General features: G+C 42.9%; 2 protein-coding genes across 2 annotated transcripts; both read left to right on the forward strand.

The window, feature by feature from the left end:
- Window positions 1–88: 88 nt before the first annotated feature.
- Window positions 89–2,802, forward strand: fpgt (fucose-1-phosphate guanylyltransferase). Its single transcript, XM_071908609.2, has 4 exons — window positions 89–209; window positions 354–521; window positions 620–712; window positions 1,239–2,802. Exons 1-4 carry the CDS (start codon window positions 116–118, stop codon window positions 2,657–2,659), a joined length of 1,776 nt encoding a protein of 591 aa, XP_071764710.2. The 5' UTR covers window positions 89–115; the 3' UTR covers window positions 2,660–2,802.
- A 1,278-nt stretch (window positions 2,803–4,080) lies between these two features.
- tnni3k (TNNI3 interacting kinase) lies at window positions 4,081–17,998 on the forward strand. Its single transcript, XM_078285591.1, has 25 exons — window positions 4,081–4,120; window positions 4,473–4,581; window positions 4,772–4,857; window positions 5,414–5,511; window positions 5,924–6,034; window positions 6,149–6,247; window positions 6,440–6,578; window positions 6,949–7,093; window positions 7,183–7,287; window positions 7,470–7,564; window positions 7,886–8,035; window positions 8,129–8,212; window positions 8,292–8,348; window positions 9,610–9,702; window positions 9,791–9,848; window positions 9,953–10,147; window positions 10,941–11,045; window positions 11,138–11,190; window positions 11,498–11,550; window positions 12,187–12,319; window positions 12,967–13,076; window positions 14,812–14,871; window positions 15,088–15,257; window positions 17,104–17,183; window positions 17,838–17,998. Exons 1-25 carry the CDS (start codon window positions 4,081–4,083, stop codon window positions 17,915–17,917), a joined length of 2,508 nt encoding a protein of 835 aa, XP_078141717.1. The 3' UTR covers window positions 17,918–17,998.
- Window positions 17,999–23,012: the final 5,014 nt, after the last annotated feature.

The raw sequence follows: 23,012 nt of genomic DNA on the forward strand, positions 1-23,012 counted from the left end.
CTACACCCGGAAGTAATAGAGAGATTTTCGCTTTCTGAAACGCTACACTGGTAGAAATGGTGAACCTTAAGTTCATTTACAGTTAATGTATCTGAAATTGTAGCGTATATATCTAATGGACACTGGAAATAACAGTATGAATCAGGAATGTATCAAAAAGTTACAAATTGCAACAAGAGAAAAGCTCAGAAAGTTTAACTCTCTGCGTGGTGAGTTTTATATTTGCCTGTCTACTTGACTAGTTGTTGCTGTTAAACGAGAGTATTGGTCTCCCAGTATTTCGTATTAGTTGTAAACCATGGGATGAGTCTGTCTATGAAGTATCCTCTAGCTGCTGTATGTTTTGCATTCAGGTAAAGAGGTGCAACCGGGTGAATTTTGGGATCTGGTGATTGTGACCGCTGTGGATGAGAGCCAGAGAGATGCATATGAGCTGCAGATCACCGAGAAAGTTGACAGAAAGGAGCTTCCCCTTGGAGTTCATTATATTGTCTTCTCAGATCCACCTGGAGCAAAAATAGGTAAGTGACTCACACAACAACCCGTTCAAATGTCATTTCATAGTCCTCTGTTGCTACAACAAGTCACATTCTTATTATTATGGGTTTATGTTTTCAAGGGAATGGGGGCTCAACTCTATATGCATTGCAACGGCTGAATGACATCTATGGGAAAACCCTGGGCAGCTTCAGAGTCATCCTGATCCATGCAGGTTTGAGAATTGAATGGTCTTTTATCGCTTTCACATATTTTACTGAATAATAGCCTAGATATAATAATTACTACTGCATGTTTGTGTAGATACTGATGCATTGTACTGTTTTATAGCAGTTGTCTTAAAAGTACTGTAAATAGGTAAAGAATAATAATAAAAGAAACAACAGCTGTAATAAATAGACGTTTCGTACTGCTGACTCCATTAACACCCATAAATTGTTACGGCTGACTGGCAATGACATGATGTCTGACAAAAATCAGACATCATATTGGACTCCCAGCAAAAAAAATAACTATACTACTACAGCATAATGAGGGCAAAACTTAGTAGTTAAATGCAAGTTTATAAAAATTTGTTTTCAGTTGTATCTTAAAAGAAGATAAGATTTCATTAAATATTTTTCCTGAGGCAGGCTGCTCCAAAGTTTAGGGGCTTTGACTGCAAATGCTCAATAAAATAAATCAAATAATGCACCAATGTGATCTTGAACATTTTCACATTTCCCCTCTCATTCTCCCAGGAGGTTGGAGCCAGCGTTTGCCCAACGCCAGCGCCCTGGGGAAGATCTTCACCGCCCTGCCTCTGGGTGACCCTCTCTACCAGATGCTGGAGCTCAAGCTGGCCATGTACGTGGATTTCCCCTCCCAGATGAAGCCTGGCGTGCTGGTGACCTGTGCAGATGACATAGAGATCTACAGCGTCGCGGAGGACGAGAGCGTCAGGTTTAACAAACCTGGCTTCACCGCTTTAGCCCACCCCTCCCCGCTCTCCACTGGAACTACCCACGGGGTGTTTGTGTTGGAGCCGCATGAAAAGTCCGGGTCCTCGGAAATGGAAGACATTTCCTGCCTTCACTTCTTGCACAAGCCGAGCATCAATAAGATGCGAGACAGTGGTGCTGTTTGTAAGAGGCATGACGGCTGTTTTTCCTTGACTGATACTGAATTTGTCTACACAGACAGCACCTATTATGTGGACTATGCTACTGCAATGTCTCTCCTCGACCTGCTGAAAGAAGTCGGGCCTTTGGAATGTGAGATAGACGCCTATGGGGACTTTCTCCAGGCGTTGGGCCCCAAAGCCACGATAGCGTACACTAATAACACCGCTAACGTCACCAAAGAGGAGAGCACCCTGGTGGAAATCCGCCGGAAAATCTTCAATCATCTCAGAGGAACTCCCTTAAACGTCGTTCTCCTCAACAACTCCCAGTTCTACCACATTGGAACCACGTCCGAGTATCTCCATCACCTCACTGAGGACGCTGAGCTGAGGAGCGAGCTGGGCCTCCTCTCCTCCGCCTTCAGCGTTTATCCGAATCAACCCCCCGAGGGCGCCGCCGCCGCCGTCTGCTGTGTCATGTACAGCGTCCTCGATCCCAGCTGCTCTGTGGCCCCTCGCTCGGTGGTGGAGTACTGCAGGCTGGAAGCGGGCGTTACTGTAGGCAACGGCTCCATCCTCAGCGGCTGCTGGGTCGGCTCGAGCCTCTCTGTGCCGGATCGAGTCTTCATGCACTCGCTCTGTGTGAACCACCGGGACCGAACCGGGTTTGTGACCGTCGTCTTCGGTATTGACGACAACCTGAAGCACGGCGTGGAGGCTCCTGCGTATATAGAAGGGCTGAAGCTGTTCGGGGTCAGCCTGGCGGAGTGTCTGCCCCGCTGGGAGCTGGGTAATGAAGTCCTGAGGTTCTCCGGCGAAGCGTCCAGCTGTAGTCTGTGGAACGCCTGTCTGTTTCCCGTGTGCGCCGACCAACAAAGCTCCTTCTCAAAGTCTCTCGAGATGCTGCAGGCCGTGCTGGGTGGCTCCACTCTCTCTCTACCCAAGGACACAAAGCTGATGTCTATGCATGAGTCTTTACAGTGTAAGAACCTGGAAGAGATGCTGAAGTTCAGGAAGGGACTGTACAACGACATCATGCAGAGGAGGTCTAGCAGTTGACCATGTCCGATTGAGATCATGTTTTATGTTGTCAATTTAATTAAGTGCAAGATGAAGTTGATGGATCATTTAGGATTTTTCAACAATCAGGACTATGTGTTTTTGCCAACAGTATTAAGATCTGATATATGCCAGTCAAGACTATTTGTACGTACTGTATTCTTGATTTTGCTGTTTGGTTCATAACCGTTCTTGAAATTCATCCATAAATGTTTATGTTTGTAATTTGACTCCTCAATATCCTTCTAAAGTGATGAAGACTGTTGCTGTTTACATCATCCACACCAGCTATCTCAGCTATGTGGTGGTTTGTTGTTTATTGTGGATCTCCATTAGTCGACACACAAGCGACAGACTAGTCTTCCTAGGGTCCAGTTAAAATATCAATACAAGACAGTCAAAGTTAAACATGTATATAAAATTGCCAATTACAACAAGACAACAGGTACTACCATAATTACAAGAAAATTAATAATATGACATACAGTGTATTTCAAACTGTGAGAGAACAATTCATTGAAATCACATTACATTGAATACAAACTAAACTAAACTAAAAACTAACAGCCCAGTTCACAAATTTCAAAATGCAACAGATGAAGAGTTAGGATAGCTGACTGAATAGGAGGAGGTGCAGACTAAGTGATTTTTACTCATCTTTTAAATTCTTCCTTCTCAGGAATGTTTCGAAGTGTGTTCCATAAAGAAAAAGCCCTGTAAGGTGGTGCTATGCTTTCAGCAATCTTTTGCTCAGGCCAAGAGGGTAAACCCCTGAAACCACAGCATCAGACCCAGAGGAACCAGTTCAGTCCATGGTGGATCTGTGGCTCCAGCTTTCTGGAATGTGAAACATCCTCTACATGGAGAGCTCCATCATCTTATAACAGTGACTCAGCGCTTTGGGAATGTGAGGTGATGCAAAGGGGACTTTCATGTTATCTTACTTTTATTGTCTATTGAAGTAGTCCGTGATTAGATTAACAAGACGTCTTGGCTTGGAAATTGTCAAAGTATTGCACAGTTGCTTCATTTTCAGTCTGTCGAATGGACTTTGCTGCGTCAAGAGTGAAAACAGACTGATTGCTTTGGCAGGCTATAGGACAGTGCAGGGCAATGATCACCTGCTTTTGTTTTTTTATAAAGATCAGTGGCTCTACTCCTACACACACACACACACACACACACACACACACACACACACACAATACACACAGGCGTGCTTGCATTCAAATGGAGATCAGTTGTCATAGTTGTGAGGCATTCCACTCAAAGATGTTTATTTTTAGCCCACAGCCATGATCCCCCCCTTTATCTGGCCCTATGCAATTGTGTCAGAGTGAGAGATTGTATTACCGCTTTACTCTAGAGAAAGTTTTGAAGCTTTACTTTACAACACATATCAAACCAACAGGACCTTCTCAATGGGAAATTACAAATCAAGACCGACTCAGACATGTACAGGTAATAGCTTGGTGTCTTTGTGATTGGGTGAGAGTGTTGTTTTCAGACTTAGAGGACTGTCAACAAGGTTTGCGTTGAAGAGGGAAAGCCTGGGAGGATGGGAATTACATTTTGCTGCCATCGTTCTGTCATTGTTCTGTTGAAAATACTGTAGTGACTAATAATGTCAGATAGGAATGTTCAGGTACAATGCAATATATATAATTTGGGACTCATTTACATTTACATTTCTGTAAATCCTCAATTTTTCTCCATGTATTTACAATGATATGGTATGAATAATGTGAATATTATAATTCTGCATATCAGCAATAATGTAAATGTTATTATGCATGATGATGGGGCTGTGAAGATGAGTGGAAGAAGAAGGTGTGCGAGTCGTACTCCGTCATCATCGAGAAGTTGGAGGACGACCTGCGGATCAAAGACGATGAACTCCTGGAGCTCAAACATGCTTTCAGGTAACAGCAGAAGCATTTTCTGTGTTTCTATAAGTGGAATTCAATCTCTAACCTTTTATGCTGTGTGAGTCATTGTATCAAATAGATTTAATAGAACAAAGAGCTTGTATTCTGCTCAGTTTGCTCGCTTTCCTGTGCCAGATGGCTTTTGATTGTCGCAAGCAGATGATGTTGATTTTCTGTGGTTCAGCTCTGATGAGGCTTTTCAGAAGGTGAACTTGAGCTACCGAACAGAGAGTGGGCTGTCCCTGCTGCATCTCTGCTGTGTCTGCGGAGGTATGCACAGCTACCAGCCGTCTATTAATAACCTCACCAAAACATTACAGTGGAAGAAAGGATTACATTGGACTGACTTTATTGTTCGCCACAGTCGAAGTTCACCTTTGGTTTCAACCACATACAAGTAAAAATGCAGTTAGTAAGTAAAAAAAAGTACTAAAGAAAAGTAAATTCAAAGTATAAAGTTGATTTAAAAAGTTAATACAGTACATGCAATATACAGTAGTGTTTATGAAAAGGCAGCCACAAGAGAATCATGTTACAGAGTCCAATTGAAATTGTGCAAATTACACTTATCTGGGAACCTGAACCTTCTGCTGAATGACAGCAGCTCAAAATGTGAATATCATGCTGTGTAAAGATCTCACTGAGTCGTTTTTGTGGCTTACCAATCACTTTCCCTGCAATTTCAGCTATCTGGACAGCTTGCTTTCTACTCTACATTTCAGTTCCTATACCATACTGTCTGCTTCCATGCTATGTTCACTTGAAGCAGGATATGTTGTTAAGTCAAATACTGCCCCAGTACATTATATTATATGTTTGTGACCAGGGAACAAGGTTCATATTCGCACCCTGATGCTGAAAGGCCTGCGTCCATCCAGACTGAGCAAGAACGGATTCACTGCTCTCCACCTGGCTGCTTATAAGGTGAAGAGAATACAGCAATAAGACAGAGATTTCAAAGATTTTCAAAACTGCTTTCCCTTTGCACAATATTGATCTGTGTTGTTTGTGAGATTTGTCATCTGGTGAAGAGCTTTCTAGCTTTTACCACATGGTGGAGTGCAAGTTGCACACAAAGCCAGTAGGATGGTGAACTACATTTTGTACTCAATGCATTTCTTGGAAAGATTGCTTTTTTTCTGAGCTGCTTTATTTGCACTGATTTGGTAAGGATATGGTAATGGCAGTATAATCATGGCTAACCTTGATAAGGTGGCTGCAAAGACTAGTGGAGGAAGACAGTGAGCATTGTACTCTGTAATCCTTATACAGTTTCATCCTAAGGACCAGGGTTCAAGGCCTGTGGAAGTGAATCTGCTTTGTTTCTCTGCCACAGGACAGTGCTGAGCTGGTGACTGCTCTTCTCCACGGGGGGTCAGACATCCAGCAGGTGGGTTACGGTGCGCTCACCGCCCTGCACATCGCCACGGTGGCTGGGCACCACGAGGTGAGAGCTGAACCTGGGCTTTATTTCTATTTTCTTTGCATGTGAAGACAATTATCAACATCTATGAACCTTTTCTTGCTTTTGTACACTGAAGATTTGTCTTTTTTTCCCCAGGCGGTGGATATACTCCTACAGCATGGAGCTTATGTCAACGTCCAGGATGCTGTGTTCTTCACCCCACTGCATATTGCTGCTTTCTATGGCCATGAACATGTAATCGCCTGCACCTACGTATTGTCACCTAATAACAATGAAATCAATCAATCAACTACTTTGGTTGAGGTTCAGATGAGTTCAGAAACTGACAATTCTCTTACCTTTCCTGGAACTCATATGAGTATGTTTCTTCTTATCCTGACCTGATCTGCCCATTATTCATCTGGCCTCCATCTCTCCGCCTCCCAGGTGACGAAGCTGCTGCTGAAGTTCGGGGCGGATGTGAATGTGAGCGGCGAGGTGGGCGACCGGCCGCTGCACCTGGCTGCAGCCAAGGGCTTCCTGGGCATCGTCAAGCTGCTGATGGGAGAAGGGAGCAAGAGTGACGGTGAGACTTTGAGCCAAGAGTGCATTTTAGACATTCAATTAACATTAACTTGAGTCACTGATGAGTAACAGGATACAGAGTAAAGTAAGTAAGTTCACATATACTGTGCTTACCTGTGGTTTTAAACAGCATTTGGCTTGGCTTGTCCTTTGATGTGCGCTCCAGGCAGAAGGCAGAGCTAAATGCATTAATTATCTACACTATGCACTGCTATAGATCCACTGTCTAACCCTGCTGATTATTTTCTCCCAAGGCACAGGAAAGCCAATTGCACTTATTAACCTTTAAGCTGTGCTCATAAATGACTGTCTGTAGCTGGAGGTGATTGCAGGATTGATAATTTAACTGACTTGTCTACTCCTCTCTGCAGTAAATGCCCAGGACAACGAGGACCATGTGCCTCTCCACTTCTGCGCCCGCTTTGGTCACCAGCAGATTGTGCGTTTCCTTCTGCAGGGCAACTTTCACGCACAGCCTCACTCTGTCAACATCTATGGGGACACGCCGCTACACTTGTAAGTGTTTCACAGCGTCAGTACCCTTCTGTGATGTTTGGTAGATGATGTTAAGTTGACACAGTATACTGAACACTGTGTTTCTTCAGGGCCTGCTATAACGGCAAATTTGAGGTGGTGAAGGAGATTGTTCAGCTTTCTGGCACAGATAGTCTGTCAAAGGAGAATATATTCAGTGAAACAGCATTTCACAGGTATGGTCTATCACACTCTTTACCTTTATTTATAGTATGCAAAACTAAAACACACACAGACACAATTTACATTGTCATTGGTCTGGCCAATTTTAAAATAATTTTCACCGGGTTTCACTCACTTTTTAAACTGTAATTTCTGTATCTCTGAGGTAATATGAGTGTATATCTGTGTCTCACAGTGCCTGCACCTATGGTAAAAACCTGGAGATGGTTCAGTTCTTGTTGAGCCAGAACGCTATGAGTGTCAACCATCAGGGCAGAGATGGACACACAGGTACATCTTTCTATCCTTCAAAGGCTATATAATATAATAATAACTCATCTGTTCACTTGCACAAATAGCTTTGTACTGGATCAAGCTCCAAGTTCAGTATCTTTATTGTCCCAAGTGAAATTGGTTATGCAGTCAGGTAAACACAAAGGTAAAAACAACATGGAGCAAACACTGTAGATAAAAACCGAACACATAAAAAAATAAAAAATAAAAATGTAAAAAAATTTTTTTTATCTTAAAATAAGATAATTTATCATTCAGTTGTGTTTTTTTCGAAAGCCCGCACCATCTGTGACCTTTGACCCTAACAACTGTGTTTAGCCCTGCACAGTGCCTGTTTCCATGGCCACATCCGCCTGGTGCAGTTCCTGCTGGACAGCGGGGCCGACATGAACCTTGTCGCCTGCGACCCCAGCAGGTCCAGCGGGGAGAAGGAGGAGCAGACCTGCCTGATGTGGGCTTATGAGAAAGGTCTGTTCACACGACGAACCAACACACTCACCTATCAGGGAAGATCTTATGAAAACCCTCATGACTGCTCTGTCCTTGTGTTTTCTATCTCAGGTCATGATGCCATCGTCACCTTGCTGAAACACTACAAACGTCCCGATGACTCCCCCTGCAATGAGTACTCCCAGCCAGGAGGGGGTGAGTCACCCTCATATCTGGAATAAAAAGCACCCAAGTCCTTTCATTAATCTGTCTGTATGTGTTGGATTTCTTTCAGATGGGTCCTACGTTTCTGTGCCGTCTCCCCTGGGCAAGATCAAAAGCATGACTAAAGGTAGTGACGTGGAGTGAAGCGTGAGGCAGATTTCCTGCACTTCACATCACTGTCAGCTGGCGTGACAACACACACTATTTCTGTTACCAAGGGAAGGGACTTAGCTACTGTTGATAACACAGTTCCCTGCTGTCCTCCACAGTGAAACTGGGGCTGGGGAGAACTATGGATCTGTCTCCTTCTGTGTATCTTAGTGACTACTGGTCTGAATTTGATGAAACTTGGGTGAATGGTGCATCTTACCATTGAGAGCCGGTCATAAAAAGTATGCTGATTGGCCTAAAGGGGCCACTATAGCAGTTACTGAAACTGAACAAGCATCTGCTACCTTGTAGGCACAGGGTGCAGGGGGGTGCAGGGGGGGATAGAGTTTCTAACAGGGCAACACTGATCACCTGAGGAGCTGGAAGCATACACACCGCAGTATTTCCATTATATGTAGGCTATTCAACCCTGGCACACATGCATTACCTCTCTTCAACAGCTTACATTGGTCAGCAGTGAGCATTTCAGGCCGCAAGAATATTTTCATCCTAAAATCATAAGACATTTGATTTTGTCTCTTATCCACTGAGCAGATGGAGCTCTTTCGGATGAAAAATCTGCCAAAATTGTGAGAGATGCCAAACTGCATGAGAAGCAACTATTAGGGCCTGGAAACACAATTTTAATCCTTGGCCTAGATCTGTTTCCCTCGTCTAATTTTCGCATCATTAACTGCATGATTAGTTTTGGTCTGAATATTGGCTATATTTTTAGAAGAAGTGATTGTCAAAATGTGTTCTTGTGCTCTTAAATTTCAATCGCTGAATACCAATGCTGGCTTTTCTGTATAAACCAAGTGACATAATCCAGAAATAACAATACTGATTCAGTGCTTGCGTGTATCTTGTATAGAAACATTTCCCTATTATTTCCTATCTTGTTTTTGTTTTTAAAATTTCAAAAACTTCTTTCCAGGCAGCACCATGCCCTCGGGCCCCCTAGCATTTCTGGGGAAGTGCCCTTTTAAAGATTATTTTTTTGGCATTTCTGCTTTATTAGACAGCTCACAGTGAAAAGAGACAGAAAGACTGCCCTTCTGCAATATTTCACCACTGCCTCATTGAGAGTCTGTGCATGCCACCGCTTGTAGGCATACAGTAGGCTATCTTGTACATCTCATTCATGAAATTAACACTGTTGTCTCTGACATAATGGAAATTTTATTTGTTGTCACTGATTGAAAAACTCTTCTAGAAACTTAATCCTCTCTTTTCAGAGAAAGCAGATGTTCTTCTGCTGAGGGCGAGCCTCCCATCTCAATTCCACCTGCAGCTTTCTGAGCTTGAGTTCAGTGAAATTATCGGATCAGGTAACTACATCCATATCTTCTCTGTTTTTCTCTCAACTAATGTGCTTCCCTATATGAGTATCGAACATCAAATCTGCTTCACTCTCAGGCTCCTTTGGAAAGGTCTACAGAGGGAAGTGCCGGAACAAAATTGTCGCCATAAAACGGTAACCGGTGCTTTAACACAGCCAACAGATGCCATTTTGCATCCCTAATTCTCAGTCAAGAGGACAAAACTGATGAGTCCCTCAATGTCCGCTCTCCTCTCCAGCTATCGAGCGAACACCTACTGCTCCAAGTCAGACGTGGATATGTTCTGCAGAGAGGTTTCCATCCTCTGTCGGCTGAACCACCCCTGTGTCATCCAGTTTATGGGGGCTTGTCTGGACGACCCCAGCCAGTTCGCCATCGTCACTCAGTACGTCTCTGGAGGCTCTCTGTTCTCCCTGCTGCACGAGCAGAAGAGGTGAGGAAGTGTACACCACACTACACACACCAGAGCCTGTATTTATTACCTTAGAAAAGGAGTGTTCATCTAGTGTCCATAGATACACCCAAGCCACCCAGGTACAGTACTTCCTAGTGATGCTGCTATTCTCTCTTTATGCCTGTTAGCATAGTTAATTCTTACCATTTTACAGACTGTGGAGAGAGACAAATATGTAAGAGTCGACATGATTCACATCATGGCAGGCTAACAAAATTTGGTTCACTCATTGTTTAAAAATCCACACTTTGGATGGAAAGCTACCTGTGGGAAATGTGTGCATGTACCTGCCTGGTGTGTTTCTCCCTGTTATTTTGGTGGAAGTGAGGGCCTGGTAGCAGCTCAGCAGTGAGGTGCGTCAACACTGAGCTGAAAGTGGAGAGTTCATAAGATGTCACACTCACACCTAGTTAGCTACTAAATCCTGATGTTGAGATTTCAAAGAGCTCAGACTTGCTGCGTAGATGTGGAACTGAGCGTGAGCAGTCGGCCTTAAGGAGTTTCTCAGTGTCTTATAGGTCGGTGTTTATGTTTACACAACATGGCGACACACGTTTCAGATCTCATTATCCTCCCTGGTAGCGTCCCCACTCCAATCTCTCCCCTCAGCCGGGCTCATCATTGATCCAGATGAAGTGTTCCACTAACTCTGCGCCCAGGTGCCGTCTTCATGGACTGTCCTATTGATCTGTGTAAAGTGCTGTGCGTGATTGGCAGGGACCATTGATCCGGCACTAAGTGGCTGCTACTTTAATGATGTGTCAATGGACAGGCTCATCGACCTGCAGTCCAAGCTCATCATTGCCATCGACGTGGCCAAGGGCATGGAGTACCTGCACAACCTCACCCAGCCCATCATCCACAGGGACCTCAACAGGTAGCTGTCGCAGTAATAGCATGTGTGGCTGGATGATATTGGCAATCTGAAATAACTGTTATCATTGCAAATAATACATGTGTTCCTTCCAGTCACAATATTCTGCTTTATGAGGACGGACATGCTGTGGTGGCTGATTTCGGAGGTAAGGCAAAGGCACTCATTACCGTCTCTTCTTTGCCATACAGGGGTAATTGAAGTCGTGCTCATGCTCAAAAAAAGAAAGGAAGGAAAAAGTTAATTGTGCAATATGAACAAGAATATTTGGTACATCTATTGACTGGCAGCTGTGGCTCTGGCGGTTGCTTGTATTGCTGGCAATCTAGGAATTTAAGTTTATTCAGCTGTCCAGTTCATTTTAAGTCACTCTGGATAAGAGCGTGAGCTAAATGATTAAAATGTAAATCAATATAAATTGTTTGACTCTTGCTCGTCCCTTTCCTTCCCTGCAGAATCTAGATTTCTACAGTCTATGGATGAGGACAACATGACCAAGCAGCCAGGGGTCAGTCCTGTTTCCTCTCTTTTTGATTTTAATTAATTTGATGACTTTTAACACATCAAGCATTGAAAGTAAAATCATTTGAGGATGCGTCCGTCTCCCTGTCGTGCCACCCATACCAAAAACCAATGCACTCATGGATTTGTAAGGCACTCTAGATAAAAGCGTATGTTTTTGTGGGAGCTGAAGCCAGAGCTCCTGCTAAGGCACCTGCCATCAGTTACCCTCCAGAGAAAAAAAAACTGCCCTCATGCAGATTGTGTCTCAAAGTGCTGACTCATCAGAACCCAGAGTGCTTGGCCTGCAGTTTGGTGTTAAGTGTGTTACATCCCATGGGCACAGCCTGTTCTGAGGAACCAGTTGTCCTTGCTGGGGCACAGTGTTTATGCCAGTAATTGGGCTTTGTGTGTGTGTGTGTGTGTGTGTGTGTGTGTGTGTGTGATGGCCTGTCATGATGTCTTCAATATGATTTGTTATGTTTTTTTAAACCTTGTCTGCCAACTAAAACTCTTTACAAGGCAATAAAGATTTGAATGAAATTGAGTGCCTGAATGCCTGTGTATGTGCATATATGTGCATGCATGCGTGTGTGTGTGTGTGTGTGTGTGTGTGTGTGTGTGTGTGTGTGTGTGTGTGTAGAACCTGCGTTGGATGGCTCCGGAGGTATTCACCCAGTGCACACGCTACACAGTGAAGGCGGACATGTTCAGCTATGCCCTCTGTCTGTGGGAGCTGCTTACTGGAGAAATCCCCTTCGCTCACCTGAAACCTGGTAATTTCTCTTCACATCAGTCAAAGACTTAAATCATAATGAAAATATGTATACATGACTGTGTGCACAATTTTCTATATAGGGTGATTACAGTGAATTTTTGGTAGATTTGCAGGGTGGGGATAATTTTGGGGCTGAGTAGAGTTCGACTGATATATTGATTTGCAGATATATCGGGCTGATATTGGCCTTTATAGCGGACATCAGCCACTCGTGTTGTCCGCTGCTGATATCATGGAGGTTCCTCCCTGACCACAGCTACAGAAAAACAGTCTCTAAAACCTCAATGAAATTTGATTTTCTTTACATATTTTCTTTATTAATTTCATTGTTCATTAATGCTTTTTGTAAATTCATTCATTTAAAAGCCTCATGTATCCCAGAGTTTCCTCTACTACTGAACAGGTGTGGTTTCCACCCTGCCAAGAATAAAATTATGTGGGGAAACACTGAATTGCTTGTCATTTTGTGGGACAAAAATGAAAAAATTAAAAGATATTGAATATTGGTACAAAATATGGGCTATCGGCAGCTTCAATACAAAAATATCGGCATCAAAATCGGCCTTCAAAAATGCGTATTGTTCCAGTTATGAGACTGAACAGAAGTTCAAATGGACATCAAAGGTCATGCTCCCCTCTCCCCAGCGGCTGCAGCAGCAGACATGGCCTACCATCACATCCGGCCTCCTGTCGGCTACTCCATCCCCAAACCCATCTCCTCTATGCTGATGAGAGGCTGGAACGCCTGTCCAGAGGTAAACCTGAGCCCTGGTCATCACTCATCATCACTCCAATAATAGGTTGTTCTTAAATTACTGTACACATGAAGCTTATACAGTATATTGCACATGAGTGTATGCCCAATATGTGCTATACTATACACAGTGTATATACAGCCTTTTCGTTTCACAACTGTGTGAATAAGGAAAGCTTTTGCCCAACTGAGAGGGAGTCTTAGTGACAGGTGCGTAGGAGAAGAACCACAGTCCTCAAAAATAGAGAAAAGACTGTCTGCACTGACACATCAAAAAATACATTTAATAAGAGGCAACGTTTCGGTCAAGAACCTTTATCAGGCATCAACGTTTCAGTTGTTTTCTCCATTTTAGTTGCACAACTGTAAAATGATCCCACCACTAACATCATTCCTTGTCATTAGCTCTTTAGACATACTGAGGCACTGGGAGCCAAGTGAGCGGATGCTGAGTCAGCTGCTCCTGTAAGCGTGTGCAGCACTAATGAATGGGACAGGCGGATCCCCAGATGCTACATTATTGCGTGGCTGTTCACATCTAGGAGCGCACACCAACCGCATGGTCGTCCCTTGGTGCTGCGCTGTGATGTTCATAATGGGCTTGGCATGTTTATTTGGCCTCATTAAGAACATTATTACACAACCAAGCATGTTGGCACATTTCCCCCTCCTTGGTGCAGCTGGCCTTGCTGTTTGCCAGGTTGCCAGCCAACCGCCTCCGTAGATAGCATGGATCTGCCTCCCTTGGCGATCGCCTCGTCCCAGTGCCCCAGTGCCCCAGAAACTGTGTCAAGTGTCAAGACGCAGTGTTTTTAAAAAGAGTCCCATTATAGCTGGCCGTCAGGATGTTTCAGTACATGCACACTCACCTCGCATGATCCCTCACCTGTACAGTTCACCATTTCCCACAGGGTCTGAAAGTAGAGCGAGCTGCATCATGTTTACAGGCTTTGAACAGAGCACTTTAATGGTTAAAGCCCTTGAGACTGAGAATGAATGCTGCAGTGTAAGCAAATATTATGATAACTGCTGTCAGATGAAAACTAAACTGTAAAAACTAAGTTTGTCATGAATGCAGAAATGAATGCTTATTTTCTCAGTGACACCCATGTAATTTAAAATTGCACAATGTTGTTTTTAATAGGCTTCGAGGGCCTAAAGCTCATGAAACTCACTCGGCACATAAATGACGAAATAAACTTTCAGTTCAAGCCAAAACACCAAAACGAAACAAAAAAACCAAAATGCAATTATGTGATTTTTCTGTGACGAACTGAATACTGTCGAAAATTGAATGTATATGATGACAGGGGAAAGTCTCGGTTTATAAATTAAAAATGAGAGCGCTTGAAGAAGATTTATTGTTTTATTTTGTTTTCATCTTCATCATCTTTTCTTGTGTTCCCTGCATGGGTTTTATTTATTCAAAGCAGTATGCAGACGGGCCTTGGCCACCGTCTGCGGATGTGATGTATAATTGAACAGCTCTAGGGTGGCAGTGTTTGTTCTTTTACAGTGAGGGAAGAGATCTGAGGGCCGCTTTTGAAGCAGAGTTCACCTTTGCTTCATGCGTGGGTGGACTAAAATGAACACAACATACAAGACAATGTTGGGGAGAACACAGGTGTGAGTGTGTGTGTGAGTGTGTGTGTGTGTGTGTGTATGTCTGTGTTGTAGGGTGATACCTGGATTGGCCTTGAAGTAGAGATAAGTATAGTCTGCTTTTTCCGATTCAGGACAGGCCTGAGTTCTCTGAAGTGGTCTCCAACCTGGAGGAATGCCTGTGCAATGTTGAGGTATAGAGATTACTTTATTGGGAATAAATAAATATACCAAATTATATGTTATTATTAATGCTATAATGCATAGCTGCTCCCATGTCAACTTCTGAAACATTTTAATAAGCATAATATACAGGTCTACCGTGATAATTCAACTCACATTTATGAATGGGCATTTCTGTTTGGGTGCTGATGTATGTGTGTGTGTGTGTGTGTGTGTTCCCTTCACAGCTGATGTCTCCAGCCTCCAGTAACAGCAGCGGCTCTCTGTCTCCCTCCTCCTCCTCTGACTGTCTGGTTGGGCGCGGGGGCCCCGGCCGGAGCCATGTGGCCGCCCTGCGCTCCCGCTTCGAGCTGGAGTACGCTCTCAACGCTCGCGCCTACGCCGTCTGGACTCAGAGGTAGGAGCACTCAAGCATCTGCTGAGACAGATGAAGGTCGAGAGGTCGAGGACAACTGGCTACGCAACAATGGCTACGTTTACGTGCACAGAGCAACCCGGCTGTTGGCCATATTCCGATTAAGGTCTTAAGTTTGATTAAGCTGTTTACATGAACCTTCGATACCCTGCGGTTGAGTCTTCCTGTTGCCATGAGTAAACAGTAAAATCTATAAATATCGCCCCGCAAGAATGATGCGTAGTTGTAGTGAGGCAATAAGTAGAAAATATGTTATCTCATGTTTCTTGCTTGATGTACAATTAAACAAACGCTGTGGCGCCCCCTTAGGCCAATCAGTGCAATTAAAAAAAATACCGAAACAGAGACGCATCATTCCCCTACGTTTCGTGAAAATGCGATCAGCAGCATCCAAGATATTGTGTGTGATTTACAGACAAGTAAGCAAAAGTAGCACCCCTGTTTGGCCAATTGTTGCAATTTTATATAGCATATCATAGTGAATATCCAGTTACTTGAGTAACTGGGTTGAGAACATGCACGTAAACGTAGCCAGTGCTGTTTGAACCAGTGCGCCTCAAAAAGTTTCAACCAGGGAGTTCAAAGTTGTTTCCTTTGACCTTATCAAGCCATGAGGACTCCGAAGGCCTTTTGGCTCAAGGTCCCCTGCTAAGGAATTCCAAAAACGTCATGTCTGGGCTTGTTCTAATTTATAAGGACTTTGTAGAAACGATAGCAGACTCCCTCTGCACCTTTGTTTGACCAGTAACATGTAGAACAGTTGAGATACTTTACTGCAATAGTGAGGAATGGAGTTGCTCGGATACAGGACCAGGAAACAAAGGAGAGCAAATGCAATAAAACATGCATGGCATTCTGACTAAGGACAAAGGCCTCCATTAGTGGCCTGGCTGTGAGCCTCTGTATTTTGTGTGTGTGTTAGTGTGTGTGTGTGTGTGTGTGTGAGAGCATGCAACCAGTAAGAAGGAACTAGAGAGACGGAGCCTGGTAACAGTCACTATGAACACAGTAACGGGGGGCGGGGTTGTCATGCTGTGGTAGTGTCTAGTTGTCAGTAATTCTCTGGCACTCCATCAAAAGTGTCATCAATTTTGTAGCAGAGAAAGTGAGAGCAGCTGGCTCGGCAGTCCTACACAGTTCACACTAGCTTCATCTCTGCAGGACAGTAGATCTGGGATTCTCCCTGCTTGTATCTACCCAGCAAACATTTCGACGTCGATCGGAGGTCCAGTCCACATGGGTCATGAAGGTTGATACGTCTACTGGGGGGCTGATATGAAAGTTTATATGACGTCGGTCCTTCAACCCGAGACGTTTCAACGGCTTATAAAAGACATTATTTGAATCTATAGGAAATGTACTTTTAAGCAACCCCCCCCCCAAACCCCCACACACTTATTAAAGAAAATGAAATTAAGCTAAATTTCACATCTAGCTATGTTACCTTGTAGTTTGCCCCAAATTACTTTTTTTTTTTACTAGGCGCCCACACTTCTACTGGCCAAGGTGCTTGGCCTACATAAAGTTGGACTTGAAATCTCTAACATGGCTTTAAATAATCTTTTCCAACTTTATATGGTTGTTAAATCGTTCAGATTATATGTTGTCATATCGGCAAAGGTAGAAATAATGTCAGGTTGTGGCTCGATGTCTGTTGGCTTTGTTGGCCTTGACGCAGGTTGAGCAAATGTTTGCTGGGTAGCTGCACTTCATCTGTCTTTAATTAGGTTGGACGATCATAGTGTGTCCATCTTGTTCTGTACAGTGGATTCATGAATAACGGTTGACTTTATTCCTTATGACAGATGATATTGTTATTCATTTTCAGTGAGCGGCGGCGCGCCTCCGGAGGCCTTTCACTGGAGGAACTAAGAAGGAACATGCAGTTTCCCCCGATTGACCGCAACGGTTTGTGTGCAAAATGCATGAGCACTGATATAGTAACAGTCATGGTGTTTGAAAGCAAAGATGTATTTTAACACTTCATAATTGTGGTTGGGATCAATCCATATTCAAATTAATCAATTCAGGAAGTGGATTTTCTCTGAAATTCTAAAACTGAAAATCCAGACTAGAAGGCGATGAGGCCTGTAGACTGTGGAGCCTCCTGTCTGAGGACCGTAGGCAAGCAAAGTCAGTATCATCTTCTAAATCGTGTTTTAAAACACACTTTTATAGACTTGCTTTCATGCAATGTTATTGACTTTGTCCACTAATATTGAATTGTTTCTTGTGTTATTTTATCTTTTAACCACTTTTTCTTTTGAATGTTTCCCAATTTTTATCTAATGTTATATTTTTTACTTTTCTTGTTTTTATCCCTTTTCGCAAAGCACTTAGTAAACTCTGCTTTTAGGTCATTAATAATAGTAGTAATTTAGGTAGTAGTAGTAGGAGTATTATTGGTATTATTATTAAATGATTGAATTGAACATGAATTGACCCCACCCTCTATAGAGTTACACTATGCACAGCAGCTGATTTGACTGGTCATCAGTGATTAGTTGTGTTTTTGTTGTGAGTTGGAATGTCACTCTTATCTTTGCCTTGTCTGTTTTTCAGGATATGTGTCTGATCCCATGAGCACCATGCGCTTCCGCTCTTCCTTCAGCAGCAGTGGCAGCTTTGAGGACAGTAACTAACACTGTTCGGAGCTCATCTTTGAGTGTTCACTTTGGGTAAAACAGTAGTTACAATGCACATATTTGTGTCACGGCACAATAAGATATAATGTCCATTTTGTTATTTAGAAGGGACAGGAAAATTGAATTGGCAGGTGCTCTTTGGATCTAGGTAATAGCTGAGTCAGAACAAGACAGTTCATGGGAAGGCTTTGTATACTGTAAGATCCAGTCAAAAACAGCAATTGCCAGCAAAAAAAGCTATCCAAGGCACTCTGATTGCAAAAATTAAAATGTCTTTATTAAAATATGAATCATAAAAGATTAGAATATTCATCATCAACAATGTTTTAAATTTGCATTTTAATTTTTGCAATTAGACAGAGTGCCTTGGACAACTTTTGCTGGGAATTACTTTTTTGACTGGATCTTTCACTGTCAGTATTTGGATGAGGGCATTGTAAATAATGTAAGTGGATGAGTTGTTCGTGAATTTACAGCACACCTTCCCAGTATCTCTAGTCCTGTGTTACATTAGTTACATTTTTTATGTACAATCAAATATGTTAATTTGAATTTGGATTTTGTTGACACTTCTAGATCTTGTAAATATTTGTGACATGGTCATTTAGTTGTTGTGTATACTTTTTGCATAAAACTGAAATACAAGCTTTGACAACCCCAAAAACTGTATGCAATAATCCTGACACTCACAGTACACAGGAAAGTGATTTCAGACTGTCCATCTTATTTTTATTTTTTGAATGGCCACATCACACAAGCATTCAGTCACTGACTTTGACAGATATGAAATGTAAAGGTGAATCTTCGCAAAACCACACTAACCATAAAAGTCAGATGAAAAGGCAGAACAAAATGTTAACTACAGTTTTTGAGTAAGAGGTAGTGTTAGCAGCAATTATGACACAAATCAGTGCCTACATTGGACATATCACAATTTCACCACTTGTTTACTGAGTTAATTAGACATCTATTAGCCTATAGATGAAGACTAAATTATTCATGTCCCTTCCTTAGTTAGCCATATTGTTCCCCTCCTCAAAGTTGTATTGATGCATATGTGACTGCCTACATTATCTAAAAATAATGAGTAAGCTATTATGTCAAAGCACTGACTAAAACGGTCAGATCACCTCAACACACATACAGTATTGCTTCCTCCTGTGCAAAACAGATGCAATCACATATCTCTGAAGCAAAAGTAGCATTGTGCTTTCGCCCAGCGGGCCAGTCACTGGGAATGTAAAAAGTGTGCTAGGGTGCTTTGGTGCAGACTAAGCTATGGGAGTCTACCAACTATGAATTATTCAATCATTTGTGCAGCGTGAGTGGAAGAGTATCTGTTTACAGGTGATTGGTGATAGCAGCTGTACTTGATACCTTGCAGAAACTATGCCTCATTGTTTGTTACCAACAATAGGAAGAGATGGGCTATTGTAAACGTTCTATGCAACAATCAAAACTCATTATGCAGCTTCTTTTGTTGGTAATTGAAGGATAAAGACTATTTAAGTTTTTATTGTAAACACAGACATCGCAAGTCACTACAGGGCTTCTGTTGAACCTAAAGTCATCTTGATTTCACTTCAAATGATCAGCATATTAACATCTATGATTTGACCAATATATAAAATCACATTTTGTGATCACTGATAATATACTTCCAGGTCTTCATGTAACCATCTGATTGTTGTAAGTGCTCTGCAAAAGAGAACACAAGAGTGTTTCATAATTTATTAATAACTTTGTTAATGTAATAACTTTTTCACATATTAGTCCATTTAAAATCAAAAAATCAAAACAAAAGGTTTCACTTACTGTACCTCAGTGCCATTCTGAGGTGTGTTGGGTTAATGGCCACTCTCTGTCCCTGTAGTAGTCCGCAAAGGATATGAACTGCGACCAAACAACGTCTCGTCCACTGAGAAAGTGCTCAACCGGTCTTTACTGAGAGTATGTTTGATGTCTTCGATCAACTGTACATCTTGTTTGTCTCCACTGATGCTGCCGTCTGATGGTTTGGGTTGGATCTGTCCACTTTGGGAATCCCCTTGGCTACCATCTTCTGACTTAGAAGTTGTATGATCAGTTACTTCTGTGACTTCTGTGCTTTCCTCTTCTCTCTTTTCCGTTGTTTCTTTGGTATCTTCAAGTTCACCTGCTCTCATGTCAGCAGGAGCCAATTTGGAGATCCTCTCTGGACTCTCTGAACGCTCCTGATGCTCTTCAGTTTTGGACAAGGATGGGAGATCTTGTATCTCTTCAACTGTTGTTTGTGTTTCATTCAACTCTGGATCATCCTCAGTTGCTTTCTCCTCTTTTGGGTTCTCAATGACACTCTCAGGTTTGACACTGTCACCTGAATGATGCGTACCTGCAATGCTTTCTATCTCAGTTTTGGAAATATCAGTTTGCTCAGTGTTCCTCTCTGTTGGTGCATCTTGAAGCTTGTCTTCTTCAAGAGATCCGCTGGTTTCTTTGTGCTCTTCTGAGTTTGCGTCTTCCTTCACTGTCTGGGCTGTGGACTCTTCGACATTTTGTTCAGTCTCTGTAATGGGTAAGACTGTGCCTTCAGTCTCCTCCTTCATTTGCTGAGTATCTTTGGTGAGTTCACTTTCACAAGGATCGTCATCTTTAGAGTAATTGCTCCTGAGGTCTGATTGTATGGTTTCCACTTTGGTATTGTCCTCAGACTCATTTCCATCTTTTGGTATGGGCTCTTTTTCTGCATTTTCAACATTGATGCCATCAGCAGCTTCACCCTCAGACATCTTCAACATTTTAATTGGACTCACTGGTCTTGGTAGCTCTGTCCCATTTGTAGATTCTGTTGCTCTTGTGTTATCCAACCCCTTCAAGTCATCTAAAGGTTCAACAAATTTCTCAAAGAACTTTGATGCTTGATGCACGGATACCCAGTTTGTGACTAAATCTGTGTTGTCTTCACTTCCTAAGGCCTCTGGAGTTACAGTGTGTTTCTCAGTTTCAGTAGTCTCCTCAAGAACATTAGCTTCTTTACCTAATTCATTGCTCTCTTCTGCGTGATCAGCATCATTGTGTGTAAGCTGTGATGATTCTGCTTGAGGTTTGAGCAACACGCTTGCTCCTTCCTCTGAGGGCTTGCTTGCCTCCTCTGTGTCTGCTCCATTTTCTCCATCCACAGCAGAAAGGTCGACACCAGCAGCATTTTCATCTCTGTTTGAGAGTTTGTCAGTCGTTGAGTCATGAGGTGCGATGGATTCCTCTTTATCTTCATCTATTACCTCTTTGACATTATTCTGGACATTCTTTATACTTTTATCTGAATCTCTGTCTTCATTTTCAGGGACAGATTCTTTGCTGTTCTTTGGCTCAGCATCTTTGTCAGGATGTTGTTTTGTTTCCTCAGTCTCTGTGTCATTTTTATCTGTGTTAAGGTCATCTGATTTAGATTCCTCTTCGACCTCCACACCAGATGTCGCTGGCTCTGAGTCTCCTTGATAGGATTCTTGTTGGTTATCCACATTGGCATCCTCTGTCTTAGACTCACTTTCTACCTTATCAATATTAGGAGTTTGATCATCCTTGCCATCTTCACTTTTCTCTTCATGGCCTTCAGCACCTTCTTCGGCCTCCACTTTATTGAGTTCCACAGCTGCTGTCTGTACCTCTGTACTCTTTTCTTCAGTATGCTCTTCTGTTTTTGTCTCATCTTCGGTATGCTCCTCTGTTTTTGTCTTGTCTTCGGTAACCTCTTCTGTTTTTGTCTCGTCTTCGGTATGCTCCTCTGTTTTTGTCTTGTCTTCGGTAACCTCTTCTGTTTTTGTCTCGTCTTCGGTATGCTCCTCTGTTTTTGTCTTGTCTTCGGTACCCTCTTCTGTTTTTGTCTCATCTTCGGTACGCTCCTCTGTTTTTGCCTCATCTTCGGCATGCTCCTCTGCTTTTGTCTCGTCTTCAGTATGCTCCTCTGTTTTTGTCTTGTCTTCGGTACCCTCTTCTGTTTTTGTCTCATCTTCGGTACGCTCCTCTGTTTTTATCTCATCTTCGGCATGCTCCTCTGCTTTTGTCTCGTCTTCAGTATGCTCCTCTGTTTTTGTCTTGTCTTCGGTACCCTCTTCTGTTTTTGTCTCATCTTCGGTACGCTCCTCTGTTTTTGTCTCATCTTCGGCATGCTCCTCTGCTTTTGTCTCGTCTTCAGTATGCTCCTCTGTTTTTGTCTTGTCTTTGGTACCCTCTTCTGCTTTTGTCTCATCTTCGGCATGCTCCTCTGCTTTTGTCTCGTCTTCAGTATGCTCCTCTGTTTTTGTCTCATCTTCAGGACCCTTCTCTGTTTTTGTCTCATCTTCAGTACGCGCCGTTTGTGTCTCATCTTCGGGACCCTCCTCTGTTTTTGTCTCGTCTTCGGGAGACTCCTCTGTTTTTGTCTCCTCTTCAGTATGCTCCTCTGTTTTTGTCTCGTCTTCAGTATGCTCCTCTGTTTTTATCTCATCTTCAGTACGCTCCTCTGTTTTTGTCTCATCTTCGGGATGCTCCTCTGTTTGTGTCTCATCTTCAGGACCCTTCTCTGTTTTTGTCTCGTCTTCAGTACGCACCGTTTGTGTCTCATCTTCGGGACCCTCCTCTGTTTTTGTCTCGTCTTGGGGACACTCCTCTGTTTTTGTCTCATCTTCGGGACGTTCCTCTGTTTGTGTCTCATCTTCGGGACCCTCCTCTGTTTTTGTCTCGTCTTCGGGACCCTGCTCTGTTTTTGTCTCGTCTTCTGTACGCTCCTCTGTTTTTGTCTCGTCTTCGGGACCCTGCTCTGTTTTTGTCTCGTCTTCTGTACGCTCCTCTGTTTTTGTCTCATCTTCGGTGCACTCCTCTGTTTTTGTCTCATCTTTGCCTTGCGTTGGAGCCTCTGCTTCATCCGCCTGGGTTTTGTTCTTTGCTCCAGTAGCAGTCTCTCCACTTTCAGCATCAACTTCACCCTTTTCACTATTGTTGCTTTCTTTTTCACTTTCTTTCTCAACATTATCAGACTTCATCACATTGTCTTTGTTCTCTTCAGCTTTGTCTTCAGTTTTAGCCCCTTGTGCTTCATCTACTGCTTCACCGTCACCTACATCCTCTGATTCAA

The sequence above is a fragment of the Centroberyx gerrardi genome, chromosome 9, assembly GCF_048128805.1.
Source record: "Centroberyx gerrardi isolate f3 chromosome 9, fCenGer3.hap1.cur.20231027, whole genome shotgun sequence".
In the NCBI taxonomy this organism is placed as follows: Eukaryota; Metazoa; Chordata; class Actinopteri; order Beryciformes; family Berycidae; genus Centroberyx; species Centroberyx gerrardi.

Excerpts from the sequence above, each read along its gene's own strand:
- tnni3k (XM_078285591.1), top strand. The coding sequence starts at position 4,081 with ATGGGAAATTACAAATCAAGACCGACTCAGACATGTACAG. Across the intron at positions 4,858-5,413 it reads TCTCTGCTGTGTCTGCGGAG|GGAACAAGGTTCATATTCGC; the intron begins GTATGCACAGCT and ends GTTTGTGACCAG. Across the intron at positions 6,579-6,948 it reads AGAAGGGAGCAAGAGTGACG|TAAATGCCCAGGACAACGAG; the intron begins GTGAGACTTTGA and ends TCCTCTCTGCAG.
- fpgt (XM_071908609.2), top strand. The coding sequence starts at position 116 with ATGGACACTGGAAATAACAGTATGAATCAGGAATGTATCAAAAAGTTA. Across the intron at positions 210-353 it reads AAAGTTTAACTCTCTGCGTG|GTAAAGAGGTGCAACCGGGT; the intron begins GTGAGTTTTATA and ends TTTTGCATTCAG. Across the intron at positions 713-1,238 it reads AGTCATCCTGATCCATGCAG|GAGGTTGGAGCCAGCGTTTG; the intron begins GTTTGAGAATTG and ends TCATTCTCCCAG.